The 19,328-nt window shown below is 43.0% G+C and overlaps 1 protein-coding gene across 8 annotated transcripts in view; it reads right to left on the bottom strand.

Annotated features, from left to right (window-relative positions):
* The window catches only part of LOC147009933 (uncharacterized), a 115,832-nt gene extending 96,978 nt beyond the window's left edge, over nucleotides 1–18,854 (bottom strand). The window contains exons 1-5 of one of the 8 annotated variants that reach the window (XM_085863247.1): nucleotides 18,317–18,847; nucleotides 15,853–15,912; nucleotides 12,741–12,905; nucleotides 3,033–3,140; nucleotides 1,872–2,344 (exon numbers count right to left, since the gene is read on the bottom strand). In XM_085863247.1, coding sequence (XP_085719373.1) covers nucleotides 1,872–2,344; nucleotides 3,033–3,140; nucleotides 12,741–12,905; nucleotides 15,853–15,912; nucleotides 18,317–18,491 — 981 coding nt within the window. In that variant the 5' untranslated portion in view covers nucleotides 18,492–18,847. Of the gene's footprint in view, nucleotides 1–898; nucleotides 2,345–3,032; nucleotides 3,141–12,740; nucleotides 12,906–15,852; nucleotides 15,913–18,316 lie in introns of those variants that run through there. The other 7 variants (XM_085863236.1, XM_085863249.1, XM_085863245.1 and 4 more) reach the window with 7 other exon arrangements.
* Between the last annotated feature and the right edge of the window lie 474 nt (nucleotides 18,855–19,328).

Below are 19,328 nucleotides of genomic sequence, written 5' to 3'. Positions count from 1 at the left end.
TGTTTCATTATATTTTTGAATTAGGCTGATGCCCCGTTCCGCAGTGTCATTTACTACTTTAACCTGAGAGGACCGAGCCCGTAGGACGTAGGTCATTGTTCAATGGATCATCTGTCCACTGACCAGGAGGTTTCTTCAAGAATGTTTGAGAGGTTGCTATTCCACCTTCGATCAAAACATCAAAGAAGGAACTGGTCCTTTTTGTCACAAGGTCCTCCAACTTGAGGTGTTCCCCTTTATCCTTGATCTGTAGCCGCCGAGGACAGTCAGGTAACTGTGGACGCTGTAGGTTCTGGACCATCTTTTCCTTTGTCTCCATGGTCACTCGCTCATGGAAAAAGGCAAGGGCAACCAGGTGTTCAGAGAGAAACCACAGATGCCTGCAAATGACTGCGGATGCTTTGCTGGCCACCATCTGATTGGGGTAAGTCTTGAGGAGCGAGAGAAGTTCAATGTCATTGTAGGGGGCTCGAATTCCAAGCGATGCTTCATTCCACTGTCTGATGTAAACAAGACTGACAAACAGACCCATGGTGGTTATGTTTCTGGCTTCTCGTGGTGTCAACTTGAATTGAGCTTGAAAAAGGAATATTTTCAACACATAAATCCCTTTCCCCATCCATCGAGCATGGTGTGTTGGACCAGGAGCTCGAAATGATACATTCTCACCTGCTCCGCCAAGGAACCAGAGGGACAAGCGCAAGAATTCTTGATAACAAACAGAGCCATGGTGGTTATGTTCCTGGCTTCTCGTGGTGTCAACTTGAATTGAGCTTGAAAAAGGAATATTTTCAACACATAAATCCCTTTCCCCATCCATCGAGCATGGTGTGTTGGACCAGGAGCTCGAAATGATACATTCTCACCTGCTCCGCCAAGGAACCAGAGGGACAAGCGCAAGAATTATTGATAATCATCCATTGGTTGCTGCGCATTGAGGACACGTGGTAAATAATCCAGCATATCTTGCCGCAATCTGCACAACACTGTATCTTGAAAGAGCTCATCGGTTGCTGCAGCAAAAGCACCTTGATTTATTGATAGCCATTCTTTCTGAAATCGCTTAAAGAGTTTGCTTTCTGGACCTCCAGATGGGCCAAAAATACAGGAGAAGACATTGGACAGCATGATTTCCATGATATGGTGACGGCATGCAATCCAGACCAGTTCAGTTCCAAGAGCTTCTTCAATCTTGATGCACGCGCCTCTGTGAAGCCCAGTGCTGCTGGCTGTTGTATCAAATATAAGTCCTTTGATTTGGGTCATGAGGCTCCATTTTTGAATTGCGTCAACACAAGCTTTCGCCTGAGACTCCCCAATATCAATCTTCGGAATTCCCAGAAGTTTCTCCTGGCTGTTTCCAGTGACAAGGACAGCAATACGGTCAGCGGTTACCTTAGATCCATTGATATCAGGCAGCAGTTTTCCATCCCAGTGTAAGAGAAGTGGTCCGTCCAATGAATATTCTTGGGCTTCTGCTGTTGCAGCTTCTTGCCTTACTTGTCTTCTAGACCGTCTGATTGAGCTACGGGAGATTGTGATATCTGGAACATTATGTCCAAGGGCCTGAGCAACGGCTGCGGCTACAAACACGGCTCCACGATCTGGAAGATCGACTCGATCCAAAGCACCGACCACTTCACGAGACTTGAAAATGTTCTTTGGTGTCATATGTGGAGATGGAGCTACAGCTGCAACAGGTATTGATGCAGAAGGTTGATAATCGCCTTCACTTTGAGATTCAGAAGAAGATGATGCAACTGAAAGTTCTCCTATTGGCCCCATAATTGATTTGATTTCCCTTTCTTTGTATCTCACATTTGCCGTCCTTTCTTTCTCATCTCGTTTTCTCTTTATCGAATGTGTTTTGGTCAGCCCCACTCAATCCCACTCATGCTACAGGAAAATACATTTTCGCGTTGCTTTTGAAAGAATTCCCGGTCTTCTGCGGTCTCTATTTCCGTCACTGCATCTTTTGTAGCAATATCAAACAATTTTTCCAGATCACCTTTGAATATTTCTTCTTTAATTTTATCACTGTCTCGTTGTCGAGTCCGATTCTTCTTGAGGGCCAAATACTTCTCATATACCTTTGACACTTTCCTGACACACGAATCTATCCGTTGAGTAGGAATTCTGGCGCGCTCCCATACAGCAACAACAGCTTCACATGCCATCTTGTGACTGGCTGGCAGGGTTCTTCCCTCATCCAGGTGATGGAATTGGATAAGTCGGAGCACGTCCAGACCACGGGGTAGTCTTGCTGTTGATAATCGAGAATTTGGCTTCCCAATGAGCCAGTTCTCAGGTGAAGATCTCAACCTAGATGATGCCATAATCACTCCTGAGCAGAAAACAGAATGAACTGTAATTAGTATAAGGAAATATAAGGAATAAGGATATTATATAAAAAATATGTGTACAGTACACACTACACAGTAGAGTGTAGTGTACAGTGTCCAACTCCACCGATAATCAGTATTACCTGGTATTACTCAATTCAGCTTCGCTACTGTACATGGTACCTTGCAGGTACCTATTTAGAGATATATAAACTGTAGCAATGTTGAAGTGGCTTGCCTCAGGGCAACAAAATATCATCTGAGTGTGATTCAGAGTTCCCTGTGATCATGAGGAAAAACGTGTCACTATTTGGCAACCATATATATACATATAATAGGTACATGCTTGGGGTGACTTCTAAATATCCACAAATCGAGCTCAAATTCCACACATGTGTAAGTTAACCCTTGTGGACAAAAATAAGGTATGCGGAGAAATAATTTGACCAACATCATTTTTTAATGTAACAGTTTGGACCACCCTAGGCGGCACACACAGTGATAAATCACCACCTTGACTGTGGAATATCGGGATGACAGTTTATAGCTGGGCCGAGATGCAAACCCAGGCTCGACAGCTTTGAGGCGAGTGTGCATACTCCAAGATCATTCTGCCAGTCCTAAGGTGGAATTCAGAACAGGAAATTCAAAGTAAAAATCGTTCTGTTTTACAGGCTTCCTTGAGCTCACCATTTGCATTGAAAGAATCTTCACTCAGCTCTTCCTTCACATGAATGGTGTTTGAAGTTGGAAGAGCATTATCAGGGAGCCCTCTCCCATCATCTGGACCCGTTTCACCTGCAGAAAATCCAATGCAAGAACAACACAGCATTCTCATTCTTGAATTATGTGCCATTTTTTTTAGCATTTATAATTGCTTTTAAGAATAATTATTTCATAATAAATACAAAATCTCAGCTCATGCAACAATAAGGAGAGAGAGGGCCAAAAAGCAACATAAACACATGGTGTAGGAGGTGGATGCAAAAAGCAATTGGATGAAGAGAAAGGAGAGGTGGAAACCTGCAAGTAAGAGGGTTGAGTTTTGTCGGGTAATGAGTCATTCCACCTCGTATCACCGGAGGCCTCCCAGTTGACCCCCTCATATTTACTTTAAACTTTCTTAAAATAGTTTCCAGGTATCAAAATGAAGCTGCGTAAAATTTTAGGTCCATAGATGCGGTCAACTCCGAGATATTGAGGGTTGAAAATGTGGTTGTGGCCCTATTTTTATGCTCGTTGCGAGCATCACACAATGAACGGCTACTTTTAAACTCCCACAACTTTTAAAATATTCATGCTGGAGCCTTGAAATTTTCAGAGATTATTCTTCTATAACTGCTCTGTAAGAAACAATCATAAAACGGAGTATACCTCTATTAATTTTTCTGATCTGATCAGTTGAAATCCAGAAAAAAAAATGTTGGTTTTGTATGAAGACCCAAGTTTGAGACCCCATATATTTTTTATTGACCCATCCCAGAAGCTTGAAATTTTTTCCTGTAATAACTGTATGGTCGTAGTATTCAAATACATGTTTACTTTTCTTAATCAGTCATATATAATACAGTCATGATCCCTCAAATATTGAAAATTTTCGTTTTTCCCCGAAATTCAGGTGAGAATTGCAAATACATGACAAGGTGTACCACTTCAAATTGTTCACCATTGGAAGGAGCATATTCAAGTTTACAAAAGTGTCAAATATCAAAGTGGTATAATGTTTCTATCAATATTTTAAAAATATTTGAATAAATGATGTTCTGCCAGTGCTGTGCGTGTTGTGTGTGCTATTTAATGAACAGTCCTTTTACATGTAGTATATTTGTGTAGTTCATGTATAAACAATGTACATACATATCATCTGCTATTAGGATACCATGAACACAATACTTTGAAATTTGATTTTGTAATTCTTTGTTTCTCATTTGTATATAGCAAGAGCTTAACTCATCTGGTAGGGGCTAAAAATATAACTCAGGAATAGTGGCTGATCTGCTGATGCCAGCAGTGTATATAGTTACATTCAAGGGAGGACATTTGTTGGGTTCCTTTGGTCCATGTGATGAAAGTTATTGATGCTCCCCTAACGTCAACTGGGATGCAGTAGAAGCTTGCACCTGACTTGGAAAAGCGGATCAAGGACCTATTCAAATTATTTACATGAAATGTTTTATTACATTGTTATTGCAGTATGTGATATATTTTTGTGTTATTAATTTGAATCATAGAACTAATCATTCATGATTACCATGGTGCCCACACCACACACACACACTTCATGTATGCACGACTGTGTTAACAACAGTTTTAAAAAAAATAGAAAATATATATATTTTAAATATACCACATTGATATTTGACACTTTTGTAAACTTGAATATGCTCTTTCCAATGGTGAACAATTTGTAGTGGTATACCTTGTCATATATTTGCAATCCTCAGCTGAATTTTGGGGAAAAAAGAAAATTTTCAATTTTTGAGGGATCATGACTATTATATATGACGGATTAAGAAAAGTAAACATGTATTTGAATACTACTACCATAAAGTTATTACAGAAAAAAATTTCAAGCTTCTGGGATGGGTCAATAAAAATATACTAGCCAAAACCCCATCACAGACGGATTCCGTTCCATGAGCCCAATATGACAACCAGTGGCGGCTCTTGTAAGAGCCGGATCCCAGTCGATGTCCTCCATGGCCTTACCTAATGAGGCCTACCAAACGTCCTTGTACATGACATTTTTGGAGTACATTACTCCTTGTGAAGAAGTCCCCTGATTTGTGCACGTGTCTACTTTGATGTACACCGTGTCAAAACTTCTCAGGTCACAGTACCGAGAAAAACGTGACGTGACCACTAGGAGCACAAAATTGGTCCTTCAGTATTAATATATAGATGCTTCAGAGTTGAAGGTTGACTATTGCCGCTATGTGCCGAAACTAGTCCCCTGATTTGTGCATGTGTCTACTTTGACGTACAAACACCGTGTCAAAACTTCTGGCTCTCGAGAACGCGACGTACAATTGTCCTTGTGAAAAAAACTGGAGATGGAAAGTATATTCCCACTGTACCAAATGTTTGTCCTTGCGCCTTGTTAATGGTCATGCAGTATGCAAGCCGGATGGGGAATTGGGTTCTCTTTAGTGTGAAGGGCAATGCTACGTCTGATGGTTCCAGCTTCAGCCGTGGAATCAGAACTCACCGTCTGTGTTTGTTTCCGCCAATGATTTATCCATCTAACACATGGTTGTGTAGTCTTCAAATGCACAGTCTAGTGCCGTTGCACAGTCCGCGTCGAATGTCGAAGTTACATAGGAGCATCACGATTGGTCCTTCAGTATTAATATATAGATGCTTCAGAGTTGAAGGTTGACTATTGCCGCTATGTGCGATGCACTCTTACAGGTACGAAGTTTCTTTCAGTCCAGGTCACAGTACCGAGAAAAATGTGACGCGACCGCTAGGAGGAGCACAAAATTGGTCCTTCAGTATTAATATATAGATGGGGTCTCAAAGTTGGGTCTTCAGACAAAACCAACATTTTTTTTCTGGATTTCAACTGATCAGGTCATAAAATTTAACAGAGGTATACTCCGTTTTATGTTTGTTTCTTACAGAGCAGTTATAGAAGAATAATCTCTGAAAATTTCAAGGCTCTAGCATTAATATTTAAAATTTTGTGGGAGTTTAAAAGTAGCCGTTCATTTTGTGATGCTCGCAACGACCATAAAAGTAGGGCCACAACCACATTTTCAACCCTCAATATCTCGGAGTTTACCGCATCTATGGACCTAAAATTTTACGCAGCTTCATTTTGATACCTGGGAACTATTTTATGAAAGTTTAAAGTAAATCTGAGGGGGTCAACTGGGAACATTTTCTTAAATTTGGTGATTTCAGATGGAATGACTGTAATGGGAGATGAAAATATTGCGTGTTGGGATGGAAGTTGCCAAAATATAGTGATCGATTCCATGATTGGCCAAAATATCATGATTGACATGAATCCCTAGATGGAAGGGAAGAGTCAAACAGCCTCAGGTCGGCGGTGTGCCGGCAAACCATCTGCAATGTCAGTGCAACTGGTCTTGTACTTCTGCCTTAACGTGAGAGATGAGAGGATTTTAAGAGCTTGATATTAAATTTAATTCTTGAGACAAATATGTTATGTTGGGCACCAGCCGAGAGGAGAGCAGTACTCTGAGATGCAGACAAAAGATAGTCGAGTGTGAAAAGTACTGATTTTTACAGAATGACATTGAAGGCACCTGTTCATCTGTAGAGGTGAGATCTGCGATGAGCTTTTTAAGTCATCTTTGCTATTAGGTCAACCCTGGAGAGGTTATGCCTGATGGTAAGGCCTTGAAGTTCAAGAGACTCAACCTCCTCCTCTGCCTGACCGTGGAGGTAGAGAGGTGGGTTTGCTTGACAATTCTTCCAGCACGACAAGGTGAGACTGTTGTTGGATTTTTCAGGATTAAAAAGACATACTCCAATCCCAGACCAATATGGAGAGAAAAATTATAATCGGTTCCAGATTCTGTTTGCTCATCACAAGGATGGGGAACAAATGATCTGATATCTTGAGTTGCCAAGTGTTAGATGCACCTGAAGTTGTTCTCCATGATACCACACATCCTTGTGATTCAACAAGGCTCTTCATAAATGCATGAAAGTAAACATAAATTCATATTCCCTCCTCATAGTTTATTTTATTTTGGGAGGGAAGTCATTGTGGGACTGCTGTGTGAAGCACAATCATTCATGTTCCAGGCTTTATTGGGTTCTTTATTGGGCATGAGTACTGCAAACACACTCCCTCGACCTTGCAGGACAAGTGTCAGCACCATCTTGAGGCATCTCTGTGATGCAGGAATCCGTGCTTGCAGTACTCAAATTAGTAGGTTCAATAGACACAGAGGCAATGGAAAAGTGTGATGTTCAGCAAAAATCCAGGTTTCTCCATGAAAGGAATGATGGCCATTAACGTGTCCACAGAAGACGCAATGAGTGATGTGCCCCCAGTCTGTGTACAGGAAGCTGCAGGTTTGAACGTGGAAGTGTCATGATTTGGGGTGGTATTGCTGAAACCTTTCGCACCAACGTGATTAGTAACTATGACAATATGATGGCAGATCAACACATTAATGAGACCTTCCACAAACATGTATTGATGACCCTTCAACAACATGGTCCAGGAATTATCTTCATTCACGCCAAAGAACATTCTCATTTACAAGGAAATCAGACACAAGTGGAAGCCATTCAGCCCATAATGCCTGTGCCACAGCAACACAAGATCCAAAGAATAAAATGCTAAATTTATTATTATTTGAATAAAAGTGTTTTTGTATATTTATTTATGCATTAATTTCTTTTTGTTTTTTTAAAGTTTTTGTAGGTTTTGCATTTTTTTTTCCTCAAGGGAGGGGGCATGGGCTTGGTTAAAAACATACATCAGCCACACAACACCCCTTGACGAGACCCCCACCAACAGCACTTTGTACACATACACACAATCACCCATCAATAACACTGAACAACAAAAATTTTTTACTGGAGATGTGTAAAGTGATTTAGACTAATTTGGGTACGCTGATTTCAAAAATCATAACCGTTTTGCTGTATCACGTCAGGATTTTCAGTAACAGAAATATTCCCATTGCCTAGAAGTCAGGATTTCAATGAAATTTACAAAAATTCATTTATTCATTTATTTCATCATGAATGCTTCAAAATTATAGAAATTACAGAAAAACTCCACTAGAATGTAATTAAAAATGCTTTAGGCATTTGGCTTTGCGTTTGTGCTGCTCTGTGTCAGTTTCACGATGCAGGAACCAGCAGAAATCGCCCATCATGTTCGGGTTGTGCCGCCCTTGGTAACGTGTCTCCATGAGTGAAATCTCTTGGTGGAATCGCTCGCCGTGCTCGTCCGAGACTGCTCCCAAGTTGTCAGGGAAGAAGTTCAGGTGCTGGTGTAGGAAATGGATTTTCAGGGACATCCTGGAGCCAAGTTTCCTGAAGGACTCCAGCAGCTGCTGCACTATTTCTTCATAGTTGTCCGCACGCTCGTTCCCCAAGAAGTTGTCCGTCACAGCTTTGAAGCTCCTCCACGCTGCCAGCTCTTTGGGGTTTAGAGTTGTCGGAAAAGTTTCGTCCTTCATAATCTGTCGGATTTGCGGTCCAACAAAGACACCAGCCTTGATCTTGGCCTCCGACAAGGTGTTGCCAAACTTTTTCCTTGAGGTATAAAAACCCACGCCCATTCAGATCCATTGCCCGTACAAAACTTTTCATCAAGCCGAGCTTTATGTGGAGTGGTGGAAGGAAAACCTTGGCTGGGTCGACAAGGGCGACATGCTTCACGTTGTGTCGACCAGGTACATGCTCTTTTCGCTCTTCCCAATGTTTCTTCGTCCAGTGATTCTTGTCGTTTCTGCTATCCCAGAGACAAAGGAAGCACATGTATTTCGTGTAGCCTGACTGCAGCCCTAACAACAGCGCCACCACTTTCAAGTCTCCGCAGATGTGCCAGTTGAAGTCATTGTACTTGATGGAATCAAGCAGCTGCCGCATGGTCTCATAGGTCTCTGTCATGCCGAACGCGTGAGCCAGTGGGACTGATGGTTTCTCTTTGCCATTGTGGAGCAAAACAGCCTTCAAGCTGTTCTTCCCCGAGTCGATGAAGAGGCGCCAGTCTGCAGGATCGTGATCACACCCAAGTTCTTTCAACAGACCGTTGATGTCACTGCAGAATGTCATCGTGTCTTCCATCTCAAAGAACTCAGCCATGTTTCTGTGACGTGCTCTGAACAAGGATATCTTGGTGTTAGGTTCAAGTAGATTCCACTGCTGCAGCCTTGATCCAAGCAGCTCTGCCTTCGCCTTTGACAGCGAGAGATCTCTTACAAGATCATTTAAGTCTCCCTGGTTCAGAAGGTGTGATTCTTGAGTGTCGGGTTCAAAAGGTTCATCATCACCATCCTCTTCACCACTGCTTACAGCTATGTTCTGATCAGCTGGAGGTGTTGGAACGGGGTTCTCGTCATCATGAGGCACAGGTTTACGAGCAGAGACGCAGTCAGCGTACTTGATGTGACCTTTATTCTTCTTGTTGAAGCCGGCGATGCTTGTGCAGCAGAAATAACAATCATCATGATGATTCTGCGGCTCCACGGCATATCATGGGCACCGCAAATGGCATGCTCGCGCGCTTGCCCACCAACCACTGAGTCAAGGTTGTGTGACAGCTTGTGCAGCAGATGTGTGGTGCCCAGCTCTGTTCTTTGTCCCCACCTTACACCCGAAGTAGTGAAAGTAGGCGGCCTTCATTTTCACTGCTGTAGATATACTTCGCTGTTGATCTTTTTTGGTATACCGACCACAGACATAACAGAAGTTGTCAGGATGATTGGTACAGGAACGCCTACTCATCTTTATCTGAAAGAAAGAAATATAACACAAGTTAACAACAATTGTACGAAATAGACATGTTAAAGACATATGTAAATTTCATTGAAATCCTGACTTCTAGGCAATGGGAATATTTCTGTTCCTGAAAATCCTGACGTGATACAGCAAAACGGTTATGATTTTTGAAATCAGCGTACCCAAATTAGTCTTAATCACTTTACACATCTCCAGTAAAAAAAAATTTTTTGAAATTTGTTGTTCAGTGTAATCAAGCTACCTAAAAATCCTGCCAACATCCCTATACCCATCTCTCCATAACTTCCAGGTACCTATCAAATTCTAATTTTAACTTATCTACTGTTTCTGCTGCCACGACCTTTCCAGGGAGGCCGTTCCATGCATTCACTACTCTCTGAGAAAAAGTCTCCTGCCTTACGACCGTCTTAACTCTCAGGCTATAGCCCCTGGTTCTATCACTGTCTCCTCTGTTTAATAATTCATCTGCTCTTATTTTATCGATACCTTTCATTATCTTAAACATCTCTATCATATCTCCTCGTAACAGCCTCCTTTCTGGTGAATAAAGCCCTTTCTCCTTCATCCGCTCCTCATAGCTGAGTCGAGCTTGGTCCGGAATCAATCTAGTAGCCCTGCGCTGAACCCTCTCTATGCCATCTATGTCCTTCCTGAGTTGTGGTGACCAAAACTGCACACAATATTCTAGATGTGGCCCTCACTAAATTCCTGTACAATGTTAACACCATCTCTTTTGATATATAAATGATCCCCCTCCGAATACAACCTAAAACCCTATTTGCTTTCCCTATAGCTGTCTGGCACTGTGCTGCCTGTTACCTCCCATATCTATTACCACCCCCAGATCCTTCTCCTGTGTGACACGCTCCAAAATTACCCCTTGCATCCTGTAATCTCCATTTTCATTGTTCTTTCCCTTCCCCAACAGCTTACACTTGCTCAGGTTAAATTACATCTGCCAATCTTTTACCCAATTCATACAAGTATCAATACTTTTCTGAATCTGATCACCACCCCCTCTGCTATCCACCTTACCCCCAAGCTTTGTGTCATCCGCAAATTTGGAAAGCTTACTCTTCACCCCACTATCCAAATCATTGATGTAAATAATGAATAGTATTGGTCCGAGTACTTATTCCTGAGGTACCCTGCTACTTACATCCTCCCAGCAAGACATCCTTCCACTCAGTCACTCTTTGCTTCCCATCATGAAACCAGTTTGCAATCCAATTAGCAACCTGACCAGCCACACCACAAGCCCTCACTTTGGCTAACAACCTCCGATGTGGTACCTTATCAAATGACTTCTTAAAGTCTAGATATACTATGTCCACTGCCTTTCCCTCATCCACCCAATCAGACACTGCTTCATAGAACTTTAAAAGATTTGTAAAACAGGAACTACCTTTGGTAAACCCATGCTGACTACCTTTAATTAGTTTGTATTTATTTAAATGGTTCCTCAGCTGGTCTTTAATTAATGTCTCCAACACCTTCCACACAACTGAAGTCAAACTAACAGGTCTATACTTTCCCAATTCTTCTCTGGATCCTTTCTAAAATAATGGTGTTACATTTGCTACTCTCCAATCCTCCGGTACCTGTCCTGACTCCAGTGAGCTATTGAAAATATCCGTTAACATCTCACTTACCTGCTCAGCCCCTTCCCTCACTACTCTTGGTTTCATATTATCTGGACCCGGAGCCTCATCTTCTCTTAGATCAGTGGTTCTCAACCTTTTGGAGCCGCGACCCCCCCCAAAAATTTAAGTTGGGGTTCGCGACCCCCCTCCCAACTCACACTTGAAACACTGCAGTGACGTCACGGAGAGGAAAATGCGAGCCTGCTCACGCAGTTCAAACAGTCTGGTTAAAACTTTCCCCCCATGATAGCCATCTGACCTCTGTGTGTAATAGTAGAGATTCGTGTTCCAATCCCATTTCCTGGCAGAGTGTGGCAAACAGTCTGGTATTAACCGGACGGGATTTTATGAAGTTCACCACTTTAATTGCTGTTTGGAGAACATTGCGGAGTTGTGGCTCGAGGTTCTTGCTGGCGAGGGCCTCTCTGTGAATAATGCAATGAGTGAATTTGACATGCGGCGCCACTTCCCAAACTTTAGCTTTCAGTCCTCTTCTTGTACCCTGCATGGCGCCAACTCCATCTGTACACACAGATATGCAATTTTCCCAACTTAGCCCCTCCTCGTGCATTTTACTGTCCAGTTTGTTAAAAATGTCACGACCAGTGCAAGTTCCTTCAAGTGTCGAGCAAAACAACATATCCTCGTACATTTTCCCCTCGTAGCTGTATCTTGCAAAAACAAGTAACTGTGCATCACTGGAAACATCCGTTGTTTCGTCAATTTGGAGGGAAAATCTTCCACTTTTCTTCACTCAGTCAATGAGCTGCTCTTTAATGTCGTTGGCCATTTCACCAATGCGCCTCGCCATTGTGTCATTAGACAGTGGAATAGTCTCAAGTGTGCTAGCTATTTTTTCACCATGCATAGCTCTGGTCATTGCAATCGCTGCTGGGTGGATCAGGCTCCCTGCAATAGTATGGGGCTATTTGGATTGAGCAACCAGGTATGCCACTTCATATGAAGCCAACAGGGCTTTGACAAGGATTGTAGAGTGCTCATGTACAGTCGTCTTTTGGCTCTATAGTTCTCCCTCCTTTCGACGAACAAAATCTAATGGTTTGTCAATGGAGGATGGGTGTTTGGTTTGTAAATGTCTTCGATTTCACTGGTTTCAAGCTTTCGTGAGCAAGCACTTCTGAACACAGAATACACTGTGGATATTCCACTTCATTTTTGGCTAGGCATGTGAATCCGTACTGCAGGAAGTCGGTCTGATATTTCCAATGCTTGTTGGAGGCCAAATCTGCCAAATCTGTCTTACGTTTTTCAGTTGGACTTGTAACAGTTGGCCCACCTTCACATGTGTCATCTTGGTCCGCATCTTGAGCTTGCAGACGTTTTTTGACAAGCCACCGATCCATATTCAGCCACCTTGCAGTAGTTAGCTCGCGCCAACATTGACTTTCAGCACCCGCCACTGTGCTGCGCTCTCTCTCACACACACACTCACTCACACACACTACTAATTTCACTTGCTGCTCAAATCTGTTTCATAATGACTACATTATAACATTGGTATGGGAGATTTAATTGAAAAATCATTTTCAAAAAATATTTTGAATTTCTTTATTATATATTTGTTTGTTTATTTGTTTTGACAACCTTCCAGCGACCCCCGAAAACAATCTCGCGACCCCCTGGGGGATCACGACCCCCAGGTTGAGAACCATTGTCTTAGATTACCGAGCTGTTCCTTTACTTCCTCCACTCCAACCTGGATCTTCTGTGAAAGCCCTTTCTCACCTCCTTGCTAAATACTCTCAGCTATTGGCAATTCTCCTGACTGTTTGTGTGTAAAAGTTGAAGCAAAATACCTGTTTAATAAGCCTGCCATCTTACTTTCATCACGAACCACTCTCCTGGTGCTATTTCTCAATGGGCCCACACTGGTCCTAACCTGTTCTTTTCCCTGATATACTTAAAGAAAGCCTTGGTATTATGTTTAATATTCTTCGTCATGTCCTTCGCATCCTCTCTTTTGGCTTGCCAAATTATTTTCTTAATTTGCCTCTGTTTACTCTGATGGTGATATAAATCTAACTCCAGTTCTGTTGTTTTATACCTCATGAATGCCTTCTGCTTCTCCTTAATGGCGTTCCTCATCTCCCTGCTCAAACACCCTGGTCTCTTTATACTTCTAGTTTTACACCTCATTGGAATGTACTTACTCTGCACTCTACAAATTTGCTCCTTGAAGGTTTCCCATTTTACTGATGCTGATTGTCCTATTGTTAGCTTCTCCCAATCTACATCACCCAACTCTCTCCTTATACCCTCAAGGTTTGCCTTCCTAAGACAGGACAAAGTGTTATATTTACATCATAATACTTTGTCCTGTCTGAGATATCATTGATCGCCACATTTGAACCTTCCCAAGACAGTCACAGACCTTCGATGAGCTGGAACGGGAGCCGATTCGGGCATGGAATGCAATTCGCCAGGCTCAAATTTGAATGCTCATATCGTCAATGTAAGCCTACATAATGCAGCGGTTGCTGCGGGAGGTGGACATACCCGGTATTGAGATTGTTAATTTCACGTTGGATCCCTATTCAAAAACATTCGCCACAATGCAGCATGATGGGCTTCGGTCACAATCAAATGGACATGTCAGAGTCCTAGAACTTTGTTCACCATTGGAACTTGCTCTGTTTATTCTGATGGTGATGCCCTGCGCTCAGGTTCTGGTGAATTGGCCTGCTTACCTCCCATATCGATTGGATAAATGGTTCCTCATCTGGTCTTTAATTAATGTCTCCAACACCTTCCCCACAACTGAAGTCAAACTAACAGGTCTATAGTTTCCCAATTCTTCTCTGGATCCTTTCTAAAATAATGGTGATCCTATTTTTGCTCTCACCTCCTTTGCTCCATCCTGGCTTAATGTTGTAACCCAAATTTGGTAGCATTCTGACTGGTGAATCAGGAGAAGATTTTGGAAGCAATTTGCGGGACCGCCATTTTGACACACTTGACCAACCCTAACCCTAACCAACATCTCTGCCAGAGGTGTGCACCTCACCTGTGTCCCATGATATAACATAAATATAATGCATCAATAACAATAACAACCTCGTGTTCGGTTTTTCATGGTGGTGAGTGAATATATAATTTGACAAGTGTCTTCATTTCATTGTTTGTTTGTTTGTTTTTGACTTCCATGCACTCCTGAACTGCAGAACGGACGGAACGAGTTGAAAACTATTGGTTGCACTCAGGGTGGGCAGGGGAACGTTTTCGGCAGTAAAAAAAAAGAAAAAAGTTCATAGTCACAGAGGGTCAGGGTAGGGGGAGGATCCCATTTCTCTCCATGTAAATGTGTATGGCCTCTCTCCACTCTCCGTAGGGTTGGATGTTGTTGTTCGTCTTTCGGCTGCTCCTGTTAGGGGTCGCCACAGCGGATCATCCGTTATGATCTGCATACTGATTTGGCATAGGTTTTACGCCGGATGCCCTTCCTGACGCAACCCTGGTCACCTCTTATGACACAGGGATATGGATTGGGTTTCGCCATGACTCCGGGCTGCCCTACACCCTCTCATAGTGCGGCCCAATGCAGAGCACCCGTCCTCAAGCGATCCTCCGAGTAGCCGGATTACAGGCGCACGCCACTACGCCCGGTTTTCCGTAGGGTTGGATGTGGTGTCCAAATCTGGATATACGGAGACAAACCTCATGGGAGGGATGGGAAGAATGATTTATGAAGGCATGTGGGAAAGTTGTGTTGCAGGGTTGAATAATAAAAGGCATGGAGGAAAGTCATGCTGTGGGCTGTACAGGAGGAGAGTTGATGGACGAAGCAATGAATAGTGAGACCGGTTTGAAAAATAATTATTGTGAAGAAGAAGAGGAACAAAGACATGATTGATCTGGTCAGGAAAACTTTGCTTTGATGAACTGGAAGGAGGAAAGAACTGCCGATCCAAACGTCCACAAGGAAGAGAATCCAAACGTCCACAAAAAGATGTTTCATTGTTCTATTTGATTTTTTTTTTCATCCACAAAAAGATCATTTTCACTATACTGTAGTACAAGATTTTTCATTCTACTACATTTTACTATTCGCCACATTTCCGCATGGCAAATCTACCGGCCAAAGGCACTGCGGAGGATTTGAGGAAAATTGTATTTTTTTTTTTCAATGCAAGCACACAAAATAAATGCTTCTTTCTCCATTGATACAATGAAACAGAATTTATTTTCTGAAATATAATTTAGATTTTTTGGACAGAAGAGGAACGTTTTTGAAATGTAAAATCACAATCTCTACAAGTCAAGTAAAACGTAGTAAACAAGAACAAAATATAACATAATTTGGAATCCAAACTCAATGACTACTCTTAACAAAATTCCCATCATCAAGTATCGTTCCCTACAAGTTGAATAATATTATCTTGGATTCTTACCTTGTGAAGGAGATCCATTTGTAGCTACAGGTTCCACTTTCACCACCACGATATTAGATTCTGCAGAAAAACAAAACCTGCTGTAAGAGCAATAACTAACACGCAGGCACGCACGCACGCACGCACGCACGCACGCGTCACCCATTTAAATACGAATAAAATCTGGTGAAAATAGTCAAAAGTCATGGTCATCCAAAACATGTAAAACATCCTCACCACAAACAGACACAGACAGGACAGCAGCATCCAAGATGTCATTGAAAGCCTGGATCTTAGTTTTGACCCAGGAAACACGTAATCCCAGCGGCTGCGACTCCTCATTCAGCACCACGAGGATCCCCGAAAGGATATTTAGAGTCTCTGCAAAGATGACTGCATCATCTGCGAAATCAAGGTCAGAGATCTTGACATTCCCAAACGATGCAGCACAGCTCGATCTCTCTGATATCTTCCCTAGAATCCAGTCCATGCAAGTGCTAAAAAGTATGGGGGCCAGTACACACCCCTGACGAACTCCAGTAACAACTGGAAAAAAGTCAGAGATGGTACCACCACATCTCACAGCACTCTCAGGACCAGAGTAGAGTTCAGACATCAGATCGATCAGTTTAGGTGGCACCTCACGAAGACCAAGAATCCTCCAGAGGGCATCACGATTCACTGAATCAAACGCTTTTGCAGAGATCAACATAGGGTGCAAGCAGCAAATGCTGAAACTCTCGTCTGCATTTGGTGAGGACCTGAAGAGCAAGGATACGGTCAATCGTTGACCTCTTTGGTGTAAAGTCTGATTCTCTGGACGCTGGTGCTCAAGCGGATGGTGGCGAACCCTGTGAAGAATCATCCGAACAAAGACCTTGCCCGGCACTGAGAGCAGCCTCACCCCTCGGTAGTTGTTGCAGTCTTGGCGATCACCCTTCCCTTTCCACAGTGGGACAACAAGGCCCCTCATCCAGTCAGTTGGGATGATGCCTGTGTTCCAGGCAGAGCACAGAACTGCATGCAATGACACGACTACAGCATTTCCAACAACCTTGAGAAGTTCAGCATGGATGCCACAGATCCCTGGAGCTTTACCCATTTCAGCACAGCCTGTGTTTCCACAAAGGTGAACCACAGTTGATTGGAGGGTCAGCAATATTGATTGTGACACCCTTGACATCCAACTCGACATCTGGTGGGTCAGGCTGGTACAACCGCTCAAAGTAACCGGCCCAGCGGGCCTTCACAACAGACTCCTCTGTCAAGAGCCCACCACCCTTTGCTCTAACTGCAGTACACCGAGGGATGGGCTTGGAGGAACGCAATGCACAAATTCCCCTGTAAGCGGGACGAGAATCACTTGACCACAGGTGATGCTCTACCCCCTCACAGATTCCTCGCAAATAGGCCTCCTTGTCCACCCTTAATGCACGTACAGTTTTACGCTTCAGCTCCCTGAACAGCTCAGCTCCGCCATTCAGCCTGGCCCTGCGACTCTGGTCAATTTTTCACATAAATCGACGAAGTCAGCCATTTTGACACACTTTCGGTCAGGTGATCGGAATGACTTTGGCAATTTCACATCCCTATCCTGGCCTAATGTTGTAACCCAAATTTGGTAGCATTCTGACTGGTAAATGAGGAGAAGATTTTGGAAGCAATTTGCAGGACCGCCATTATGACACTTCTGGGAAGGTGATTGGCATGGCCTCCGCAATTTAACATCAGGACCCTGTCCTAATGTTTAACCCAAATTCGGTGGCATTCTGACTGGTGGGTCGAAAGACGAAGATTTTTGAAGAAATTTACTAAGCTGGCCATTTTTATCTGCTTAAAGTCATGTGACCAGAACGAGCTTTCCAATTCCTGCGACCAGTCAGGAGAGGAACGTTGCTGTGGAGGTTCAGCCGGATCGACTCAGCGGTTGGGCCGGAGAAGTCGAAAAAGGAGACGGATGGATGGAGCGCGATGACAATACCTTGTCTGGGATGTAAATTACAGATAAGCCAATAAAGACGTAAAATTGCGAAAAAAAAAATAAATGTAATAAATCAAGCGGACGATGACCTTGCCACCAGTCAGTGGTGGTGTAAAAGTAGTCGGAGTATTATTTTTTGCCTTTACGTTTTTCACACACCTCCTTTTATTTTCAGCATCTTGGTATACGAGACAGTGTGGAGAGCCCTGGATGTGTGTGCGGTCCTTCTGATGGACGTTAAACGGCTGTCCTGTCTGCCAGCATGCGGTGGTGGATATTAAAGATCTCATGGTGTCCTTCGCGAAGAGTAGGCGAGCTATCGCCGACACTTTGTAAAAAATTTACAAATTCCTGGACTAACCAGCAGAGGGCACTACAGTCACTACATCAGCATCACAGCCACAATATAATACATGCTTCCCCTCAGCCTTGTGGAAGAAGAAAGAGAAAGAAGAAGTAGAAGAGGTCGAAGAAAAAATAATCTGTTCAACATGATCGTGTTACCTGATTCCGGCTCCGTCCCGTCCTCTCCATTCCGAAGGTTCTGAACGTTCAGGATCCTGAACCCGTAGATCCCAGCATCCCCTCCAAGACCCACTCTGCTCCCTCCATCAGAGCCCGACTTGGAGTCCGAGGAGCTCGGATCGTGGGTGCAGATCGGGAGGTATCTGTTGTCCATGACTCTCACACGGACTGACGAAGTAAAACCCCGTTCGGTTCCTCCTCCCGGTCTCCCCGACCCTCTCTTAGACACGAACCTGATCCCGATATCTTGGATCGTTGAACCACGTGCGTCGTTGCCCCGGAAGTACAATATGTGTTTAACGTTCCTCTATTATTGGAATCACTCAGATGAAGATCAACCCCACGTTAGAGGAAGAGGTGAAGGGGAAAATTGACACGTTCAGCTTAAACATACACAAAAGGTTTTTTTTTTCTTTTCTTTTCAGGGAAGAGCAAGGCAATGAGAAAAAAGGGGAATGAACAAACAGAAAAAGAGGAGAGGGAAGGAAACTATGTTAATATACAAGTAAGAGGGTTGAGTTGGGAAGGGTTAATGGGGGTAATAAAGACCATGGATCAGAATTGGGAAAGACAGGTGATGGTGTATTGCTTGCTTGAAGTCATGGAGGGAAGAGTGAGAGAAAAAAAAAAGAGCCTCTGGAAGATGGTTCCATAGATGGGAAACAAGAGGAATTAGAAAGCTTCTCAAAATACAAAGTGAGTCAGCATCCGCTTTATACTCGAGAAGTAAGCTTGACTAAACCGACAGTTAAAAAAAAATATTTATACATTTTAATAATTTGTTTTCTCCATAATCTCATAATAAATAGTTTGTTGAAGATTTGATGACAAAAGCTCAAATGGTAAAAATGTTATGGCCTGAACAAAATTTGGTACATCACGAGTCATGAAGATTATGGTCAAGTTTCATTTAAATTGTGGGTGAAGTTTGGGAGAAGAAAGCAAATACATATTTTGGGGGGAAACCCCCTGTAAACCCAATTAGACCCCG

The sequence above is a fragment of the Eptatretus burgeri genome, chromosome 17 (assembly GCF_056783735.1).
Source record: "Eptatretus burgeri isolate ZD-2024b chromosome 17, Ebu_testis_v1, whole genome shotgun sequence".
NCBI classification, from domain to species: Eukaryota; Metazoa; Chordata; class Myxini; order Myxiniformes; family Myxinidae; genus Eptatretus; species Eptatretus burgeri.
This window is presented reverse-complemented; position numbering and strand designations above follow the sequence as displayed.